General features: G+C 38.4%; 2 protein-coding genes across 3 annotated transcripts in view; both read left to right on the top strand.

Annotated features, from left to right (window-relative positions):
* Positions 1 to 43: 43 nt before the first annotated feature.
* LOC117131727 overlaps positions 44 to 18693 on the top strand; it is a 30305-nt gene continuing 11655 nt past the window's right edge. Inside the window, exon 1 of the mRNA XM_033284052.1 lies at positions 44 to 5953. Within this exon, the coding sequence (XP_033139943.1) occupies positions 1467 to 2384 (918 nt within the window). The 5' untranslated portion in view covers positions 44 to 1466 and the 3' untranslated portion in view covers positions 2385 to 5953. The remainder of the gene's footprint in view (positions 5954 to 18693) is intronic.
* LOC103853635 (kinesin-like protein KIN-5B) lies at positions 6088 to 18462 on the top strand. Of its 2 annotated transcripts, XM_009130543.3 has the most exons (4): positions 6135 to 17801; positions 17871 to 18027; positions 18103 to 18172; positions 18251 to 18462. In XM_009130543.3, the coding sequence occupies exons 1-4, from the start codon at positions 17494 to 17496 to the stop codon at positions 18427 to 18429; spliced, it is 714 nt and encodes a 237-aa protein (XP_009128791.1). In that variant the 5' UTR covers positions 6135 to 17493; the 3' UTR covers positions 18430 to 18462. The 2 variants fall into 2 exon arrangements, with proteins under 2 accessions (XP_033139944.1, XP_009128791.1); XM_033284053.1 differs by having other exon boundaries at positions 6088 to 18027.

Here is an 18693-nt window from a genome sequence, read left to right on the forward strand (position 1 = left end):
CTAATATTTACTTAATAACGAGTTGAAAAAGGTTTATTCTGTGATATGATAGGATGGAATGGTCGTTTATTGAAGCTGTGATGCGTAAGATGAGATTCTCTGAGACATGGATTACTTGGATTATAAAGTGCATTACGTCGGTCAAATACAAAGTTCTCATGAATGGGCAGTCAAGAGGGAATATTGTTCCAGGTAGAAGCCTACGTCAAGGAGATCATTTGTCTCCTTTCATTTTTATTCTGTGCACGGAAGCGCTCGTTAGCCTTCTCAATCATGCATAGAACCAAGGGAAGATAACGAGGATACATATTACACACGCATGTCCTTCGGTATCCCACCTTCTCTTTGCTGATGATAGCCTTTTCTTCTGTAAGGCAGAGCTCCGTGAATGCGAAGAAGTAATGAAAGTAGTCAGGAAATATGGTAAAGCATCTGGCCAATGTATAAACTTTGACAAGTCTTCCTTACTCTTTGGTAAGAGGATTAATGCAGCCACCTGGCAAGAGGTTAAAGATACACTTGGAATACACAATGATGGAGGGATGGGAAAGTATTTGGAGATCCCATAAGATATTAGTGGCTCTAAATGTAAACTTTTTGCATTTCTAAAGGATAATCTGATGCATAGAGTCAATGGATGGACTGGTCGATGGCTCTCAAAAGGGAGAAAGGAAGTAATGATCAAATCCATTTTACTCGCTCTTCCGACATACGTTATGTCGACGTTTCTGCTCCCATTGGAGATCTGTGAAAACCTCGCTAGTGCCATTGCACAATTTTGGTGGAGCTCGAATTCACCAAAAAGAGGAATACACTGGGCGAAATGGGAAAAGGTTTGTTTACCAAAAGAGGAGGGCGGTATTGGTTTCCATTTAATTCATGAGTTCAATCTAGCACTACTAGCAAAAAAATTATGGAGACTGGTCCAATACCCTGAATCACTGGTTGCCCGAGTATTAAGGGGGAGATATTATAGGATGACCTCGCCATTGAGAGCGATCTCTACTAGCAGCCCATCATATGTGTGGACAAGCATCTCCGCAGCAAGGAAGCTTTTACTGCTACGGATCAGACAGAAGATTCACTCTGGCTATGACGTCAGGGTGTGGGAGGATCCGTGGATTCCAACAACACATGCTAGACCAGCTAGACCTATAGCGCCTGTGATGCACCTAAACATGAGAGTCAGTGACATCATTAATCAGGAATCAAAGGAGTGGGATGTAGGACTACTAGATGATTATGTCCATCCTGATGATATACCACTCATTCGCAGCATGGCCATAAGCTCTACTCATCGTCGAGATACTTTCTGCTGGAACTACACGAGGAATGGCCAATACACAGTCAAATCTGGATACTAGGTTGCTCAGAACCTGTTGAAGCAAGAAGAGGAAAAGGAAATATTAGAGCCAAGTATCACTAAACTTCAAGCCTTTGCTTGGAAGTTACAAGCACCAAGGAAGATGTGCCATCTTATATGGCAATTGATAACGGGTCAGGTAGCAGTAACGAGGAATCTAGTAAGGCGTAATATGAGGTTCGATAATTATTGTCCAAGGTGTGGGGAAATAGAGGAATCTGTAACTCATGCAATATTTGAATGCCCTCCAGCCTTGCAAGTATGGTCTTTATCGGCAACTCCTACAAGTCCAGGTTTATTCCCAGTGGCAAGCGTCTACACAAACATGGACTATCTTTTCTGGAGGAAAAATAATATCATTGCACCAGACCAAGAAAGGGATCCTTATCCCTGGATAATATGGTATATTTGGAAGGCTCACAATGATAAGCTTTTCAGGGGTATAGACAGAGACCCTTTAGAACTCGTTCGATACGCAGAGAGTGAATGTCAAGCCTGGTTTAACGCGAATGAGACGATACCACCACACGTCCAGGCCACCAATAATGATGCAAACCAAGTCTTAAGCTTGGGTAATATCTGCCTACTAGATGGATCTTGGACAGCTTCTGATCGCTTTAGTGGATGTGGATGGGTCTGGATGGATAGTAGGGAGGACATACAACTTATGGGAACACGAAACTTCACTCGATGTGAATCAGCGCTGCATTCGGAGGTAGAAGCGCTGCGATGGGCGATGGAGAACATGCTTCAACACTCGCCGTGCCAGAGCTTTGGAACTGACTGCAAGGAGCTGATTGCAATGATAAATGAACCCCAGGAGTGGCCAAGATTTGCGAGAGAGCTGGAGAAGATAGAGACGCTGCAGATTTGTTTTCCGGATTTCAAAATCACCCATGTACCACGAGTGCGCAATCAGCTTCCTGATTTTTTAGCTAAGACTGCTAGGAGCTTTCAGAGAGAGTTACTTTTCATTGGTTGTTCTACTCCGGTCTGGTTACCCAGACCACCTCAAGCTTGAGTAATAGAATGGCCGTTCGACGTCCAAAAAAAAAAACGAGTTGAAAAAGGTTTTTAATGGATATTCAGATTGCATAATATCAGATAATAAATTTTGTTTTATGCGGAAAAGGAAGCTATAAAGTATAATAAACTTCATATGAAATAATGTAAAAAAACCTTTTCAAAAGTTAGATTATTTGTTCACTCTATGATAAAGTAAAAGTAGGTTTACTCTATATGTAGAATAATTTATTTAATTTTTTGTTCATCAATTTATTTTTTACTCTAAAATGGAATACCATATAGCAAACATTACAAAAAAAAATGGTTTTGATAAAAGCAGTAGAGGATAACGTTTTTTCTTTTATACTATGGTTGACATAGCCCTTAATTTTAGATAGTGTTTGTATATTTGGAAACGCTGTGATAGAGTGATATATTCGAAAACGCTATGAAACATATATTTAATAGCAAAACATAATGAAATGCTATATTTAGCTTTTTGAATCCCTAAACCCTAAACAAGATTTTAATTACTAAACTCAAAACATAACTTAAAACTTTAATATTTTCATACTATAAACCATTGGAGATGGTCTAAATTGGTCATGCAATGCATAAAATATCACTACTTTGATGTTACTAGTGGGGTCGGTTTGACATTATGGATGAAAACATGGTAAACAAATGGCTCAAGATAAACATACCAACCAATAATTAACTTAACCTACTTCCACATGGCTAAATCTAATGTATTAGAATCATACATACTACTAACTTCCGTTGTATATGAGATCTAAACATGCAACAAAATGATGTTCGACAAGTTCACAAAACTATCTAACATCAACTTCAATTGGTTAAGAGTATTTTGCTCATCTAAGTTCGTTCAGATATTTAATCGTAAACTTTCAGTGCATTAAACAACCTATGAGTAAGGAACGATGTGATCATTCCAATTCAAGCATAAGAACAACTTAGATGAAAAAATCGATAGATATTTTCTATTTTAAAAATCACAATCATCAATCTATGAGTTCCTTTGAAACCCTTAACGTAACTAATGCACTACTCATGCATGTAAATAAAAACACAGAAAGATGATATATAATTCATAATGTATTTAGAAATAAAAAACAAGGGTTCATAAATCTTCTCCAAAGGTACATATTCATGTCCCCATATATCCAAAACCAATAAGGTTGATGAAAAATAAAGGTAGCCCTACAATACTACCTACAAATGACTGAAAATAACATATATATGTCTAATTTATTCTTGATAAAATTGGAGGCTAAAATTAACTGAAAATATAGACAACCAAAATTTTCCTTTTTTTCTCTCGAATTGAACCGGCAGATAGAGACCAGTCATCCGTAAAATGCGCAGGGCATTCAATATAATCGATCTCACACTGGTGGAAGTGAGAATCTAACTCAATTTAATATCTTGTATCAAAATTTGAGCTGAACCAAACTGTGGGAAGTCTTCCATATCCAAAACTAAACTTCGTATGCATATACAAAATTCTGGATCTTTAACAGCACATTTGCACCCAAATTCGACATTTTCTACTCCAAGTGGACCTAAGACCTGAAAATGTTTGATAAAATTATTTAAGATCCATTCCAACTATCGATATGGGAGACCTACTCTCTAATACGCTCAATCAAGATGATGACTTTTTAAGCGTCGATCTCAGAATGTTCAGAAAATGATCAATGGGCCAACTTTGGGTTGGATCGATGAGGATCGGGTTGGATTGTGTGGATCAGAGTATGATACCATGTTAAACTAAATGAGCTTCCAACCTAAAACCAATTGGTGATAAGTGGATTGGTCCATCTATATCCTATACATTACTAAGGATCCCTACCAACGACCGAAGTGGGAGACTTAGTCTCTAATATTGTTAAGCTAGATGTGCTCCAACCTAAAACCAATTTGTCATAAATGAATTAGTCTGTATGTCTTATATATTACTTAGGATCCCTTCCAACTACCAATGTGGGTGTCTTTGTCTATAATAGTATCAAGGCAGGATGGAAACAAAACAAAAGAGATGACTAACCAACACACCTTTGACCAGCCATTGACAATTTGTAGAAACTCATGATTCTTCCCCTTAACCAGGTTTTGGATCCTCAAAATACTTGCCTCTGGAGATCATGAGTGGCCACCAGATCCATAACAGCAAGACCATCAATAATGTCTAAACTCCGAAAACCTCCATGGAAAACACATGAGCTAAATAAAAACAAAGTAAAACAAGAAAGGAGACCCTCTCCGGTGCCATTGAGGAGCGACATACACTGAGAGCACAGAGAATTGACTGATAAGAGACTATTAGAGAGAATATGATGAACTATGACTAGTAAACATAGTTACGTTGAACCTAAAGAAAATCATATAGAAAAAACATCTACCGAGTGTCAATTCTGTATTTAACAATATAGTATTTGACTGTTCGACCATTAGAACCATAAACTTTTATGCAAATAAAAGAATTAACATGAGAAAGTTTTTATTTGGTAAGGAAACTTCGTAGGTGAACCAACACAATCTAAATAACACATGATAACATCCAAATTATTAGTAGGTTCTAACTAGTAAATTTATTAATTTCAGTAATGTTTTTGATATACAAAAATGTTCTAGGACTAAATTATAGTTACCCAAAGGATGTTGGTGTTTATCAAGTTATAGTTACCCAAATAAATAAATCTATGTTACTTCCTGTGGCATATTGATAGGTTTTTTTTGTATGTCTGTAAAGACACTTTCCCCGCATAAACTCTTGAAAACTCAAGCACAAACAACATAACTCTTCTTCCTCTCATCATATTTGCCCTAATCCGATCAGATATCCCTGCATTAAGTGTATCATGTCTCAGTAATAAATTCAAATCCAGAAACTCTATGACATAAAAGGGAGTTGTGTAAACACACTGAGATAAAATTTGTGCACATGAGTTAACTTTAAGATGAATTTAATCTCATATGTGCTTTTTGGGAAAATCTCAAAGGAAGGTTATCAAAATAAGATGCCATTGAATGCTAGGGGTACTCTTTCCCAAATACGGATGCCGAGATTCTACCACAATGCTTATGGAGGTTCTATTCTATTGTAGTTCTTCAGCCTAGAGGATAGATATCTACTAATAATATTATACTAGGAATAGAAATCATAAACTGGAAACAACTATGAACCTAAACAAATTTCATGCCAAGATCCCACCCTTTTCCCTCTCACCAAACCCATTATCGTATATACCATTGTATTGTTCCGTTCAAACTACAAAGCATTACATTCAGCATAAAATTTGACCAGAAACTAACAGATGGGGGTTCGTTTGACATGAATACATGATGGATGAATAATATGGTAAACAAATGCCTCAGGATAAAATACAAATTTTTTTAAACATCAAGGACACGAGTCATGACATTATGACTCTATGCAACTTACATTTCATCAACTCCCATCTCTCCATTTTAACGAATCTAATCTTCCAAGCTACTCAAACTCAATGGAGAGATCACCACGATTACACAGAAACAATCTAACAACTACAATGAAAAAAAAAGGTGTAGGGACCGAGTTACACTCACCAACAAGACCCGAGAAATAAAGATATTTGGCCCATCAATCTGAGAAGGCGGCTGCTCGGCCTAAGCCAAGGTTGCCCAGCCCGACTGTCGACCCACTTACGAAGGACAACTACCGAAGGCCCGTTAGGTTAGGGCAACCAAAAGCACATGCGGTTCTGACTATTTAAGGAGCGGAAGGGGCATCTAGAAGGGGATCCAAGAATACACACACATACTTGGCGGCTAGAATTAGGGTGTCACTCTTTCTTCTTACCAACTTGTACCTTTCTCGGCCAAAGCTCCCCAATCTCCGGCTTGTTTTCCGATCACTTTCCTTATTTGTAGTCATTCTCTCTTCCGATCTATTAATAAAACGCCTTTGAACTGACCCACCGATGAGTTTCGTCGTTATTTACTCGTTTAGAGTGAACTCGGTACGAACAAAAGGCATATTGCGTCTTCATGTTTATTTACCTCAACGGATTCTCTCTCTAGCTATTTGGCACCATTTTTTAGATAGTTTGTTCCTCCCCAATTCGCGCTCATTGTCTGTCGAGAGGTCTTCGTTGATCTGCTCTTTCTCCAAGATCTACCTAGAACGCCAGCATTCCAGCGGACCCCAACCCGACCAAAAGAAATTCTTGTACGTCGTCAACGAAGACGACTTGCCAGGGTCCGCAGAAAGATGATGAATAATTCATAATGTATTTAGAAATAGAAAACAAGGGTTCATAAATCTTCTCCAAAGGTACATATTCGTGTACCCAAATATCCAGAACCAATAAGGTTGATGAAAAATAAAAGTAGCCCTATAAATGACTGAAAATAACAGATATATGTCCAATTTAGTCTTGATAAAATTGGATGCTAAAATTAAATGAAAATAAGGACAACCAAATTTTTTTTTTTTTTTTCGAATTGAACCGGCAGATAGACCAGTCATCCGTAAAATGCGTAGACCATTCAATATAATCGATCTCACACTGGTGGAAGTGAGAATCTAACTCAATTTAATATCTTGTATCAAAATTTGAGCTGAATCGAACTGTGGGAAGTCTTCCATCCAAAGCTAAACATCATATACTTATACAAAATTCTGCATCTTTAACAGCTCATTTGCACCCGATTCGACATTTTCTACTCCAAGTGGACCTAAGACCTGAAAGTGTTTGATAAAAGACTAAAATACCAAAAACACAATACAATAACTAACAAATGTTCAAAACCGACGAAAACAATGTTTATTAACTCTTCCAGAGTTAGACTTTCCCCTCCCAAACTTAGACTTTTGTTTATCCCCAAACAAAACATAAAGAAAAGTATAAGAAATTTAAATCATGGGAACTATTTCCTTTAGAACACCGTCTTACCATTGCTAATTGCAAACTACATCAAAAAGAACCAACGTTAGAAGGTACTTCCATGTACTTGATCTCAGCTTAGCAACCTAACCATTTTCGGCCCACATCTCATAAGAATTATCCAAATTTACTATCACTGACTTCATTTAAGATTAAATGTGTGCTCTCATCGAGGGATTAGCGATCACATGACACATGTAATCTTATCTATTAAGGTTTTTCACCACACAGACAATGTTACTCTGTTTTATTTCCTATTTATTTTTTTCAATTTCCTTAATCGATTTCTCGCTACTATGGTATCAGTTTTAATCCATTGAGTTTATTGGAAAGACTTCCATGAGACACAAGCACTAATAGGAGTAACCACTAATAGGCCCAATTCACTTTTATGACCTTTATCCTTTATTTCTTTTATTCTTTCATTGAAGGAAAGAGAGAGGGAAACCATACTCACATAGACTAGTCTTTTCAGACCTGAACCAGGAATCCGATCCAGTGAATACCAAGCACCCAAGTTTTCTTAAATAAATACACCGTCGTTATTGACCAAAAATCATTATACTTGAGTAATTTAATGAAAAAATAATACTGAAATCTAATATTTTGAGTTTTTGGGATAAAATAAGAGATATATTCAAGATAAATAATTTGTCTGTAAAAAATGAGACAAAATGACATATAAATTAATTTTTAATGCATTTAAAGCTTGAATTTAGTTGTTAATGCTTGTTGTGTTAAAAAGACGTTGTTAATGATGCTTATGATATTAAAAACAATGATTTTTTTTTTCATGAGGATATTTGATTAAAACTTAACATATTTTAAAAAATAATAAAATAATAAGTAATGGCATTTTTGTGATTATTTAAACTTTAATGGTGAATAAGGCAAAACAAAAATTCAAAAGAGGTTAGTGATAGACTCTGGATTTGACCCATTATTATCCATAGTTTATAAGTGTTTTACTAATATTTATATTATTATAGAGCCAATTTATTATATTTATAAGATCATGAAGGTTTTGGAGATAAGTGATGATTTTGGAGCATTTTGGAGATATTTGGAGTAAGCATCCGAGATGACCATCGAGATCGACAATCGGGCGATATTGGAGAGATAGAATCGATCGATACCCAAGATATGGTGTCGATCGATAGCAAAACGCGCAGAAGCCCATTTGGTCACAGCCGACATGAAGCCCAAGACTTCACTATTTTACAAGATTGCCCCTGACAAGTTTTACCCTAATTATATAAGCTTTGCCACCATGTTAGAGGCAAAGTGTGCTTTTGTTTTGTGTTCTTCTTTGTGTTTTATTGTTTACCGATAGATAGGAGAGTAGATCAAAAGTTATAATTTGTGATTGGAACTCCATTGTTATTTATCTTATCTATTCTATGCAGTTTTTATATCTAATCATTGTTATGAATTGCTTAGCAAAGTCTGAGTAGTTCTCTTGTTAGATTTTGGGGTTTAAATAGGTTAGGAGGGATTAGGTCCAACTATAGATTGCTGAGTTGTGATAATCATCATTAGAATTGTTCATTAATGTATGTCTCTAGATTAGTTACCTAGAATTTGTCCTAGGATTGATTGATAAATGCCATAGCTAATTCTCATCTTGATAACATTCTAATTGAACTTCGTTTCTTACTATGAGCAAGGTGAGAGCTGATCTAGTAAGCTTAGTAAGTATTCGTTCAACCTGCACATAAAGCTTGACTAGAGCGCGTCGATCGATATCATACATGAATAATCGATCGACAGTGCAAAAGGTGTATCGATCGATACGCCCATTGGAATATCGATCGACACTTTCTATAGATCAATATAACGAGAGTTGAGATCATAGATCTAGTTAATAGTCAATAAATCAATGCTCGCAAAGGCCGAAAGACTTGTTGATCAAATAATTAAGCTTTACATTATCATGCATGCAACCCATTTGGCATCTATAGGATTATAATTCCGACTTTCCTGAACAAAAACTCTAAGTCTAGCTATTTCCTTTTTAAAGCACCAAAACTCCAAACTTGCTATTGAACAATTATTTGTTCAATACATAATCTGCAATTTACTTTTAAAAACTCTTAAAACATCTTGCTTAACAAATCACATTAGAAACTCTAGGTTTCCTAGCTCCCTGTGAATTCCCCTAAGTACTACAACTCGACATCTTATTTGAGAGAGTATAAATCACTCCTTAGGGTAATTTGAGTGGTATCAAATTTGGCGCTGTTGTCGGGGAGCTTTGATCGCCTACTTTCTAATTTTTGTTGAGTATTCTGACAGAAAATGTTTTTTTGGATTTTCAGGTACATGCCCAGCAGTACCAGAATCAACAAGAAATCCCAACTGATATTCTCACCAGATCTTGCAAGTCTGGAATGCACGATCCGTAAGGAAGCGCGCTCCCTATCGACCAACAACAACAATTCCGTGTCGCTCGATTTTGCTCAACCACTGTCGACCCAGAAACCAGTTCCGTCGCTGATTCTCGCTCACCCCAGTTGACCGATAACCTTCACCCGACTTCGATCGACATTCCATCTCGGACATCGATCGACACTGAACCGGGAGCAATGGTTGCGCCTTTGATACTTTTTCGGGATATTACTGGAGACCTGCATGACCAGGAGGATTATATGCGTAATGCAACATGTCAGAGAATAGATGCTTAGGGGGCTGCAATCCCTGAGCCAGATGCTATTACTACAGGTACTACCTTACCTGTAGATGAGGGTGCGCAACCCAAGACGTTGGCTGACTACAACTGTCCAGATCGCTACTACAACAACAGATCAGCGATCCTTCCTCTTACCATTGAGAGGGATTTCGAGCTGAAAGAGCAGAACTACACACTTGTGGACAGTTGCCCTACCATGGACTATCCCACGAGCATCCTATGGACCATCTGGAGAGGTTCGAGGATCTGATTTCTGCTATTAGAGTCAAGGGAGTCTCTGAAGACTACCTTTTCAGATATTACCTTGCTGGAGAAGCTCTGCATTGGCTCAAGCAGTTACAACCAGGATCTCTTAAATCCTGGAGCGAAATCAAGAATGCGTTCTTATGCAATTTCTTTGATGAGGTACGTGCTGAAGACTTGAGGAGCAAGATTGCTACATTCACTCAGGAGCCTGCATAATCATTCAGAGGCTCTTGGATCAGATTCAAGTCTTACAAGAGAGACTGTCCACACCACGGCAATGAAGTACATCTACTCAGTACTTTCTACAGAGGTATCGCGGTGCAGTACCAGATGGCTCTTGATGCTTGCAACAATGGAAACTTCAACACCAGGAATCCAGAGGAGGCAGTCAAGGTGATTGAAAACCTAGCATCTAACAACATCACCAAGAACAATGATTTTGAGAGGAAAAGATCTGCCACCATCCTTGGGAATGATCAGATGGATGACGTAATGGCAAAACTGGACAGTGTTCACAAGCTTCTCAAGAAGCAGGTCAGCTTTGTTGAAGATGCAGAAGCTGTAGAGGATAGAACAGAGGAAGAAGAAGTAAACTACATTGGTGGAGCTGGATTTCAAGGAAACTAGGGTGGAAACAGAAACTCCTATGGAAATAGGAGTAACTTCAACCAAACCTCGCAGTACCAGAAACCCTACAACAACAGCTACAACAACAGCTACAACAACAACACGAACTTTGGAAGTTCCTTAGAAGCCACCGCCGCTTACTCAGGAGAGCAAGATTGAAGAGATGCTCGATAGGGTTCTTGAGGCACATCAGCGAATGACAGTGGACTTCAATGGGAAGATAGATTCTGTCTACAACAACCTGAACACAAAGTTTGAAACTTTGAGTTCTCATGTGAGAAGGTGGAGATACATGTTGTGTAGACAGGAGATGCTATTAGGAGGCACAAAGCTTCAACAAGAGGAGTAGGGGATGATGTGATGATGCACCACGTGAATGTCATTATTGAGGATGATTTTTGGTAAGTGGTTAAGGAAGAGAAGCTGCAAGAAGGTGATTTTGAGGTAGAAAGTCTGATGAGTTTCGGCGGGTCACATTGGTGTCGATCGACACCAACCACTGAGCATCGATCGACATACACTAAACCAGATCGATCGCCAGGAGTACCAGAGCACCGATCGACAACGCCTATGGAGTCAACCGTGTCTTGCAATGTCGTGAAGATTCTAACTCTCGAGGAGTTCGCAGCAAAACACCCACATCCACTCAGCCCTGATAACGTCCGAATCAATCGACATGCCCACAACAAAGTTGATCGATACTCATAGGCTAATATCGATTGACAACCGTCACCGCCTATCGATCGACAAGCCCCTATCACCTACCGAGTGCAGATGCCGAAGATAGATGTGGCACGACTCAACACACTCATGCCCAAACCTAAACCTTCAGAACAACCACCGGAGCCTGTCAGGATGCCTTCAGTTGATGGAGATGATCCTATGGAAGAAGATAGGGTTTCTACTGGAAGAACCCTAAGGAGAAGAAAATAAAAAGTGGCAAGACATCTGAAGAGAGGGGTTAATGAAAAGTAAAAGGAAAATTTCCAAAAGCGGGTCTTCAGAATTCCTCTACATAAGCCATTCGAAGAAGCGTATTACAGCCACAGATTGTGGATGTTCTTCAGAGAAACCAGAGAGAAAGAAGAAAATATTAGGAGAATGTTCTCAGAAACAAGAGAAAAGATGAGGAGAAGGATTACATTGAAGAAGAAAAGTGATCCTAGGCAATTTGTAATACCATGCACAGTGCAGGGTATTGAATTCCCACATGTCTTCTGCGACACAGGAAAATCACTCAGCATCCTACCTCGGGTTATGGCAGACCATCTTGGTCTGAAGGTGAAGCCTTCACAGGAATTGTTCACTTTTGTGGATTGTTTCCAAAAGTGCTCATGAGGTATTGTGAGAGACCTAGAGGTGCAGATTGGTAATGCCCTAGTTCCAGTTGATTTCCATGTCTTGGACATCAAGTTAAACTGGAACTCTTCTCTACTACTTGGGAGAGCTTTCTTGTCAATAGTGGGAGCAGTGTGTATCTTGAAAACCAACCAGTTGTATCTAACACTCATCGATCCTAATCCCCACTACGACCCTATCCCAGTCAAGAAGCCACACACGATCCCCATAAGAATCAATGATCCAGGAATCATTGCAGCCTGCCACTGTGGAGATGAGTACGAAACTAAATATTCAGAATCGATCGAGACTCACGCCGCAACATCGATCGACAGTGGTAACCATAAATCGACTGATGCTGATAGAGAAGAATCGATCGACACATATGTAGATGAATGGGAGAATGACTACTACAACCCCACTTGTGCCCCTTACACCAGACAAAATATGCACACAGACGAGTATGATGAAGACTATGAGGAGGAACGAGCCATTGAGTACAGAGCCATTATTGACGAGGAAGATAAACTCTTACATCATTCCTCTTGGAAAAGGAAGGAAAAATCGATCGACAGGACAAGCTTGCCATCGATCGACACTCAGCCTCAACAACGATGCCGAAAGTGAGCATCGACCGATACTGCCTACTACAAATCGATCAACACTGATTTCAACCATGTGCGCGATGGAGAATACTCGATTGGTAGTTGGACAGATGAACACCACTACAAGAGCTTTGCAGTAGAAACAACAACCCATACACCGGGAGCTGACGAAGTCTTCACAGACGATGAGCTGCTAAACATGCAAAAGCGCGACGATACAGATCAAATTCAAGCTGAAGCCACTTGGGAAAGAACCCGATCGATCGATAAACATCCTCAACAATCGATCGACATCAACAATACCACATCGATCGACAACCATTTAATACGGAAAACCACTGTAAGCGAAAAAGTTAACTTAGATAACCAGTTTCTAACTCTAGACCAATTTGGTATTTTCAGGGATCCTAATGGCTACGCAAAAGCCATAGACGGCCACACACTACATGTATCTCGAGAAGATATTGCAGATATCCTTCAGTCAGTCAATGGAGCAGACAATCTGTTTATGCATCAACGCAACAACAACGAACATAAGACTACAAAGGAGTTCTATGACACAGCTCGTGGCATAGAAAACAGCTTCAAACTACGATTTCGCCATACAACTCATCCATCAATCCACATAGATGTCCCAACGACCGCCAGACAGCCAAAATTCAGCAGAAGAGCATATGACCTTTATGGTAACAGGAAATTCTACTGGGAAGAGAAAGATGAGTATGGAGTCTAAAGAGATGATCGAAAATTTGCCAGAGATCTAGAGGGACACACCATTTCAGTTCACAACAAGGATATCAGAAGACTTTTGGAAAGATCTTCAAGAGATGAGCCATCCTACATATGTCTTCCTGAACATGCTAGCTCGTTCACACAGACCAAGTTGGTCCCAGAGATCTACACCAAGGACGAGATCAATGAGATGTTCTATGGATTCTGTGGTTAACATGATCGGAACAAAGAAGCTTTCCAGATGAAGCTTGATGGTGTCTACTATCAACTGAATGATTGTATAAGCTGGCTAACCACTTGTATGGAGGAGATGAAGCAAGACATAGCCAGAATTCAGAACGCGACAGACACTGCTCGACCTCCATCGATCGACATAAGACAACCACAATCGATCAACAACCGTCAAACACCATCGATCGACAGAGACCACCACACATCGATCGACAACCGCCTCGCTGCATCGATCGACATCAATCCGCCACGCACAAATACAATAAAGTCTAAACCATATTTCCACACTAGAGAAGAGATATATCAGCTGGTAGAAGCGATCTACAGAGCACTGGAAACTATAGAGGAAATGCTTGATGGGAGATGCGATGACATCAGTTTCCCAATGGATCTTACCATCAATGCATTAACTTCCAAGGTTGAAGCTATACAAGGAGAGTTAATTGAGATTCAGAGTTACATTGCACGTCGACCAGAGGCATCGATATCGATCGACAGACGCATCAACAAATCGATCGACACCAACCGTTCAGCATCGATCGACAGTGATACAAACCGAGGCCGGCTAATACCAAAGACGACATCAGACATGTCCAACACACCTTACCAAAGGAGATCTCAGCTGACACTTACGCCACACTTACCAGACATCACTTCCACCTTGAGATCTTGGTGAAAGATTGCAGGGGATTGAAAACACAACTGTAGCAATGAAGGATAAATGGCGCAGAGGGGATGAAGCAATGAGAGACTTCACTGGTACATGGTATAACAAGCGCAAAGAAGAGATGGATACTTGCTTTCCAACAAGTCCCAATTCTCAACACTACTAGCCAAAACACCTCCAAAGTCAAGCTAAATGACTATAACAAAGTGTTGAGTGGGAGGCAACCCACTATTAGGTAATAATTAAGTTCTATTGATTTCCTATTTATGTTGGTTTTTATTGATTGCAGGTCTAAAAAAAAGGATCCGAGTAGACGATTGCCATCTGTATCGACCGACGCGAACAAGCCGACATCGCTTGACAATACCTTACCTGATTCGACCGACATCAACATCATTACATCGGTCGACACCTATTCAGGTCTGGTATATCGTTCATACTTGTTACATTGAGTTCTTATGATTTATTTCTCACCATAACTTCGACTTAATTTACACTGGGGACAGTGTAGTTTAAGTCTAGGAGGAGGTTTACTGATATTTATTTACTTATTAGTCTTATTAAAATTGTTTTCAAAATTTAGTTATTATTGAGTCAAGAAAGGGATTATGAACTTGTAGATTTAGCAACATTCTGGACTTACTGATTGCAGATAGTACTATAGATACTAAAGTGGATCAACCTGTCAACTAACAACTCTTGCTAAGATTGTTTTGAAGGAACCAAAACTGACCTCCAACACTAAACCTGACACAACTGCTTGTCTTGGGGCTTGGTATGCCAGGGATCGGATTCTTCAAACAAGTCTGGAAGGTAAAGCCTTGTGTATATAGATTTATCACCCTTTCTCTCTCTATTTTCGAAATTTAGATTAAAAAAAAAATATTATGTATTATTATATTATAAATTTATTTGGAAGGAATTCGAACAGGATTTGGTGGTTACAACCATTAAGGCTTGCTTCATAAGAATTTCATAGGTAAAGGGTTAGAATATGACTTTGTGGCTACAACCATTAAGGCTTGCTTCATAAATAATCCTAGGATATAGGTCAAAAAGAACTGAACATGACTTGGTGGCCAACATCATTAAGGCTTGATTCACGGAAGACTGTCCAATCTTGGTTAATGATCTTGCATATAAGCAGATTTTTTACCAAGAGAGAAAATTAGTAGAGAGAAAGGATATGAACTAATGTTTACCTGCATGTACAGTTACTTGTTTGAAAATTCCTGAATCATGTGATCGATATTCCAAGGTAAAGTCTTCACTTTTATTTTATGCTAAGAATTGAGGTTGGTAGAGGGGAATGAAAGACAAGATTATGCTATGTTGCTAGCTAGATGAATTTGGTTGCTAATCTAGGATATGGTATGATGTACTTTTGTGATTAAGATTTCTTAGATGTGGATTGCAATATTGTAGAGGTGATGATTCTAAGTTTCAAATCTTGTGAGTCCCTGCTGTTTTTAAAAAAACTTCTTTCAGAGAGACTGCCTGTTTGTTTTGCTTGAGGACAAGCAAAATGGTAAGTCTGGGGGAGTTGATAGACTATGGATTTGACCCATTTTTATCCATAGTTTATAAGTGTTTTTACTAATATCTATATTATTATAGAGGCTATTTATTATATTTATAAGATCAGGAAGGTTTTGGAGATAAATGATGATTTTGGAGCATTTTGGAGATATTTTGAGCAAGCACCCGAGATGACCATCTCGGTCGATATTGGAGAGATAAAATCGATCGATACCCAAGATATGGTGTTGATCGATAGCAAAACGCACAGAAGCACGTTTGGTCACAGCCGACTTGAAGCCCAAGACTTCACTATTTTACAAGATTGCCCCTGACGAGTTTTACCCTAATTATATAAGCTTTGCCGCCTTGTTAGAGGCAAAGTGTGCTCTTGTTTTGTGTTCTTCCTTGTGTTTTATTGTTTATAGATAGGAGAGAAGATCCAAAGTTATAATTTGTGATTGGAACTCCATTGTTATTTATCTTATCTATTCTATGCAGTTTTTGTATCTAACCATTGTTATGAATTGCTTAGCCATGTATGAGTAGTTCTCTTGTTAGATTTTAGGGTTTAAATAGGTTATGAGGGATTAGCCCCAACTATGGATTTCTGAGTTGTGATAATCATCATTAGAATTGTTCATTAATGTCTGTTTCTAGATTAGCTACCTAGAACTTCCCCTAGGATTGATTGATAAAAGCCATAGCTAATTCTCATCTTGAAAACATTCTAATTGAACTTCGTTTCTTACTATGAGCAAGGCGAGAGCTGATCTAGTAAGCTTAGTAAGTATTCGTTCAACCTGCGCATAAAGCTTGACTAGAGCGCGTCGATCGATATCATACTTGAATAATCGATCGACAGTGCAAAAGGTATATCGATCGATACGCCCATTGGAATATCAATCAACACTTTCTATAGATCAATATAACGAGAGTTGAGATCATAGATCTAGTTAATAGTCAATAAGTCAATGCTCGCAAAGGCTGAAAAACTTGTTGATCAAATAATTGAGCTTTACATTATCATGCATGCAACCCATTTGGCATCTATTGGATTATAATTCTGACTTTTCTGAATAAAAATCCTAAGTCTAGCTATTTCCTTTTTAAAGTACCAAAATCCCAAACTTGCTATTGAACAATAATTTTTTCAATATATAATCTGGAATTTACTTTTAAAAACTTTTAAAACATCTTAATTAACAAATCACATTAGAAACTCTAGGTTCACTAATTCCCTGTGAATTCGATCCCTAAAACAGATGGAGGTCTCTAATAGAGTGGTGCTTAGAAAAAACACAAAAAATAAATCAAAAATACATTAAAAGATCAGAACCGATGTCAAACATGGGACTTTAAGAATCACTAAACAACCCATGCGTGGTCATTTTGTATTGGCTATTCATTAAAGACAAAAGAGAAAAAAAAATTCCCATCTCTCTCTCCTTCGTCGGTTGTTCTTTCCAAGAGCTGTTCGTCACATTTTCGAAACTCTCGAGTCCCAAAAGGCTGACGACAGTATGAAAGTCACGTTCTTGGAGCTGTACAACGAAGAAGTCACAGACCTGTTAGCTCAAGAAGACTCTTCAAGATCTTCTTCTGAAGATAAGCAGAAAAAGCATGTTTCTCTGATGGAAGACGGGAAAGGCTGTGTGGTTCTACGCGGTCTCGAGGAAGAAGTTGTGTACAGTGCTAACGATATATACGCTCTTCTCGAACGAGGCTCATCAAAAAGACGCACGGCGGATACGTTGTTGAACAAGAGCTTGCTTACGCTGGGGCGTGTGATCAATGCGCTTGTGGAACATTCTTCACATATACCTTACATGTACTTGCCCTTGTCCTACAAAACATTTGTGTGCTCTTGGACTATAACGGTAGATCTTTGTCTTTGTAGGGATAGTGAGCTGACAAGGCTTTTACGAGACTCTCTAGGAAGGAAGACAGAGACTTGTATCATTGCTACAATCTCACCATCTGCTCATTCCTTGGAAGAAACTTTAAGCACTTTGGATTATGCCTATCGTGCCAAGAACATTAAGAACAAACCTGAGGTACTATCATATCTAAAATTAGCTATATTAGTATACCTTTTATTTCCATCCTTCTAACTTAACGTTTCTCTGCAGGCAAACCAGAAGTTATCCAAACCTGTGTTGCTTATATACCTTTACTTGGAGCTTGAGAGAATGAAAGAAGGTTTACACAAGTTACTTTCCAATGTATATCATCAGATGAGCTAGTAGTTTTGTTATAACTGCTGTAAAATGGATGCAGATGTAAGAGCGGCAAGGGATAGAAAAGGTTTACACACATTACTTTCTCATGTATATCATCAGATGAGCCAGAAGATTTTCAATACTGCTTCAACCATTTTCAGTAACATCTACAACCAAGCTCACACCAACACTTTGCAATTCAATTTCTCTTTGCTTATGTATGATTTTCTTTCATAACAAAATCTAATAATTAAACTTACAAAAAAAAAATAATTTAAGAACCTCAATGAGGTTCTCCCATTGGAGATGAAAAATTTTAATTACACTAACAAGGGTTCTAAACTTTTCAAATCACAAAATTAATTATTAATTTATTCATTAGAGCCTATAAGGGTCTCTAACCAATGGAGCTGCTCTAAGTACTATAACTCGGCCTCTTATTTGAGAGAGTATAAATCACTCTTTAGGATAATTTGAGTGGTATCAGTTAGTTTTGTGTTT

This window comes from Brassica rapa, chromosome A02 (assembly GCF_000309985.2).
Source record: "Brassica rapa cultivar Chiifu-401-42 chromosome A02, CAAS_Brap_v3.01, whole genome shotgun sequence".
In the NCBI taxonomy this organism is placed as follows: Eukaryota; Viridiplantae; Streptophyta; class Magnoliopsida; order Brassicales; family Brassicaceae; genus Brassica; species Brassica rapa.

Coding starts and splice junctions, on each gene's coding strand:
- LOC103853635 (XM_033284053.1), top strand. CDS start 17,494: ATGAAAGTCACGTTCTTGGAGCTGTACAACGAAGAAGTCACAGACCTG. Junction 18,028..18,102: donor ACATTAAGAACAAACCTGAG/GTACTATCATAT, acceptor GTTTCTCTGCAG/GCAAACCAGAAGTTATCCAA. Junction 18,173..18,250: donor GCTTGAGAGAATGAAAGAAG/GTTTACACAAGT, acceptor AAATGGATGCAG/ATGTAAGAGCGGCAAGGGAT.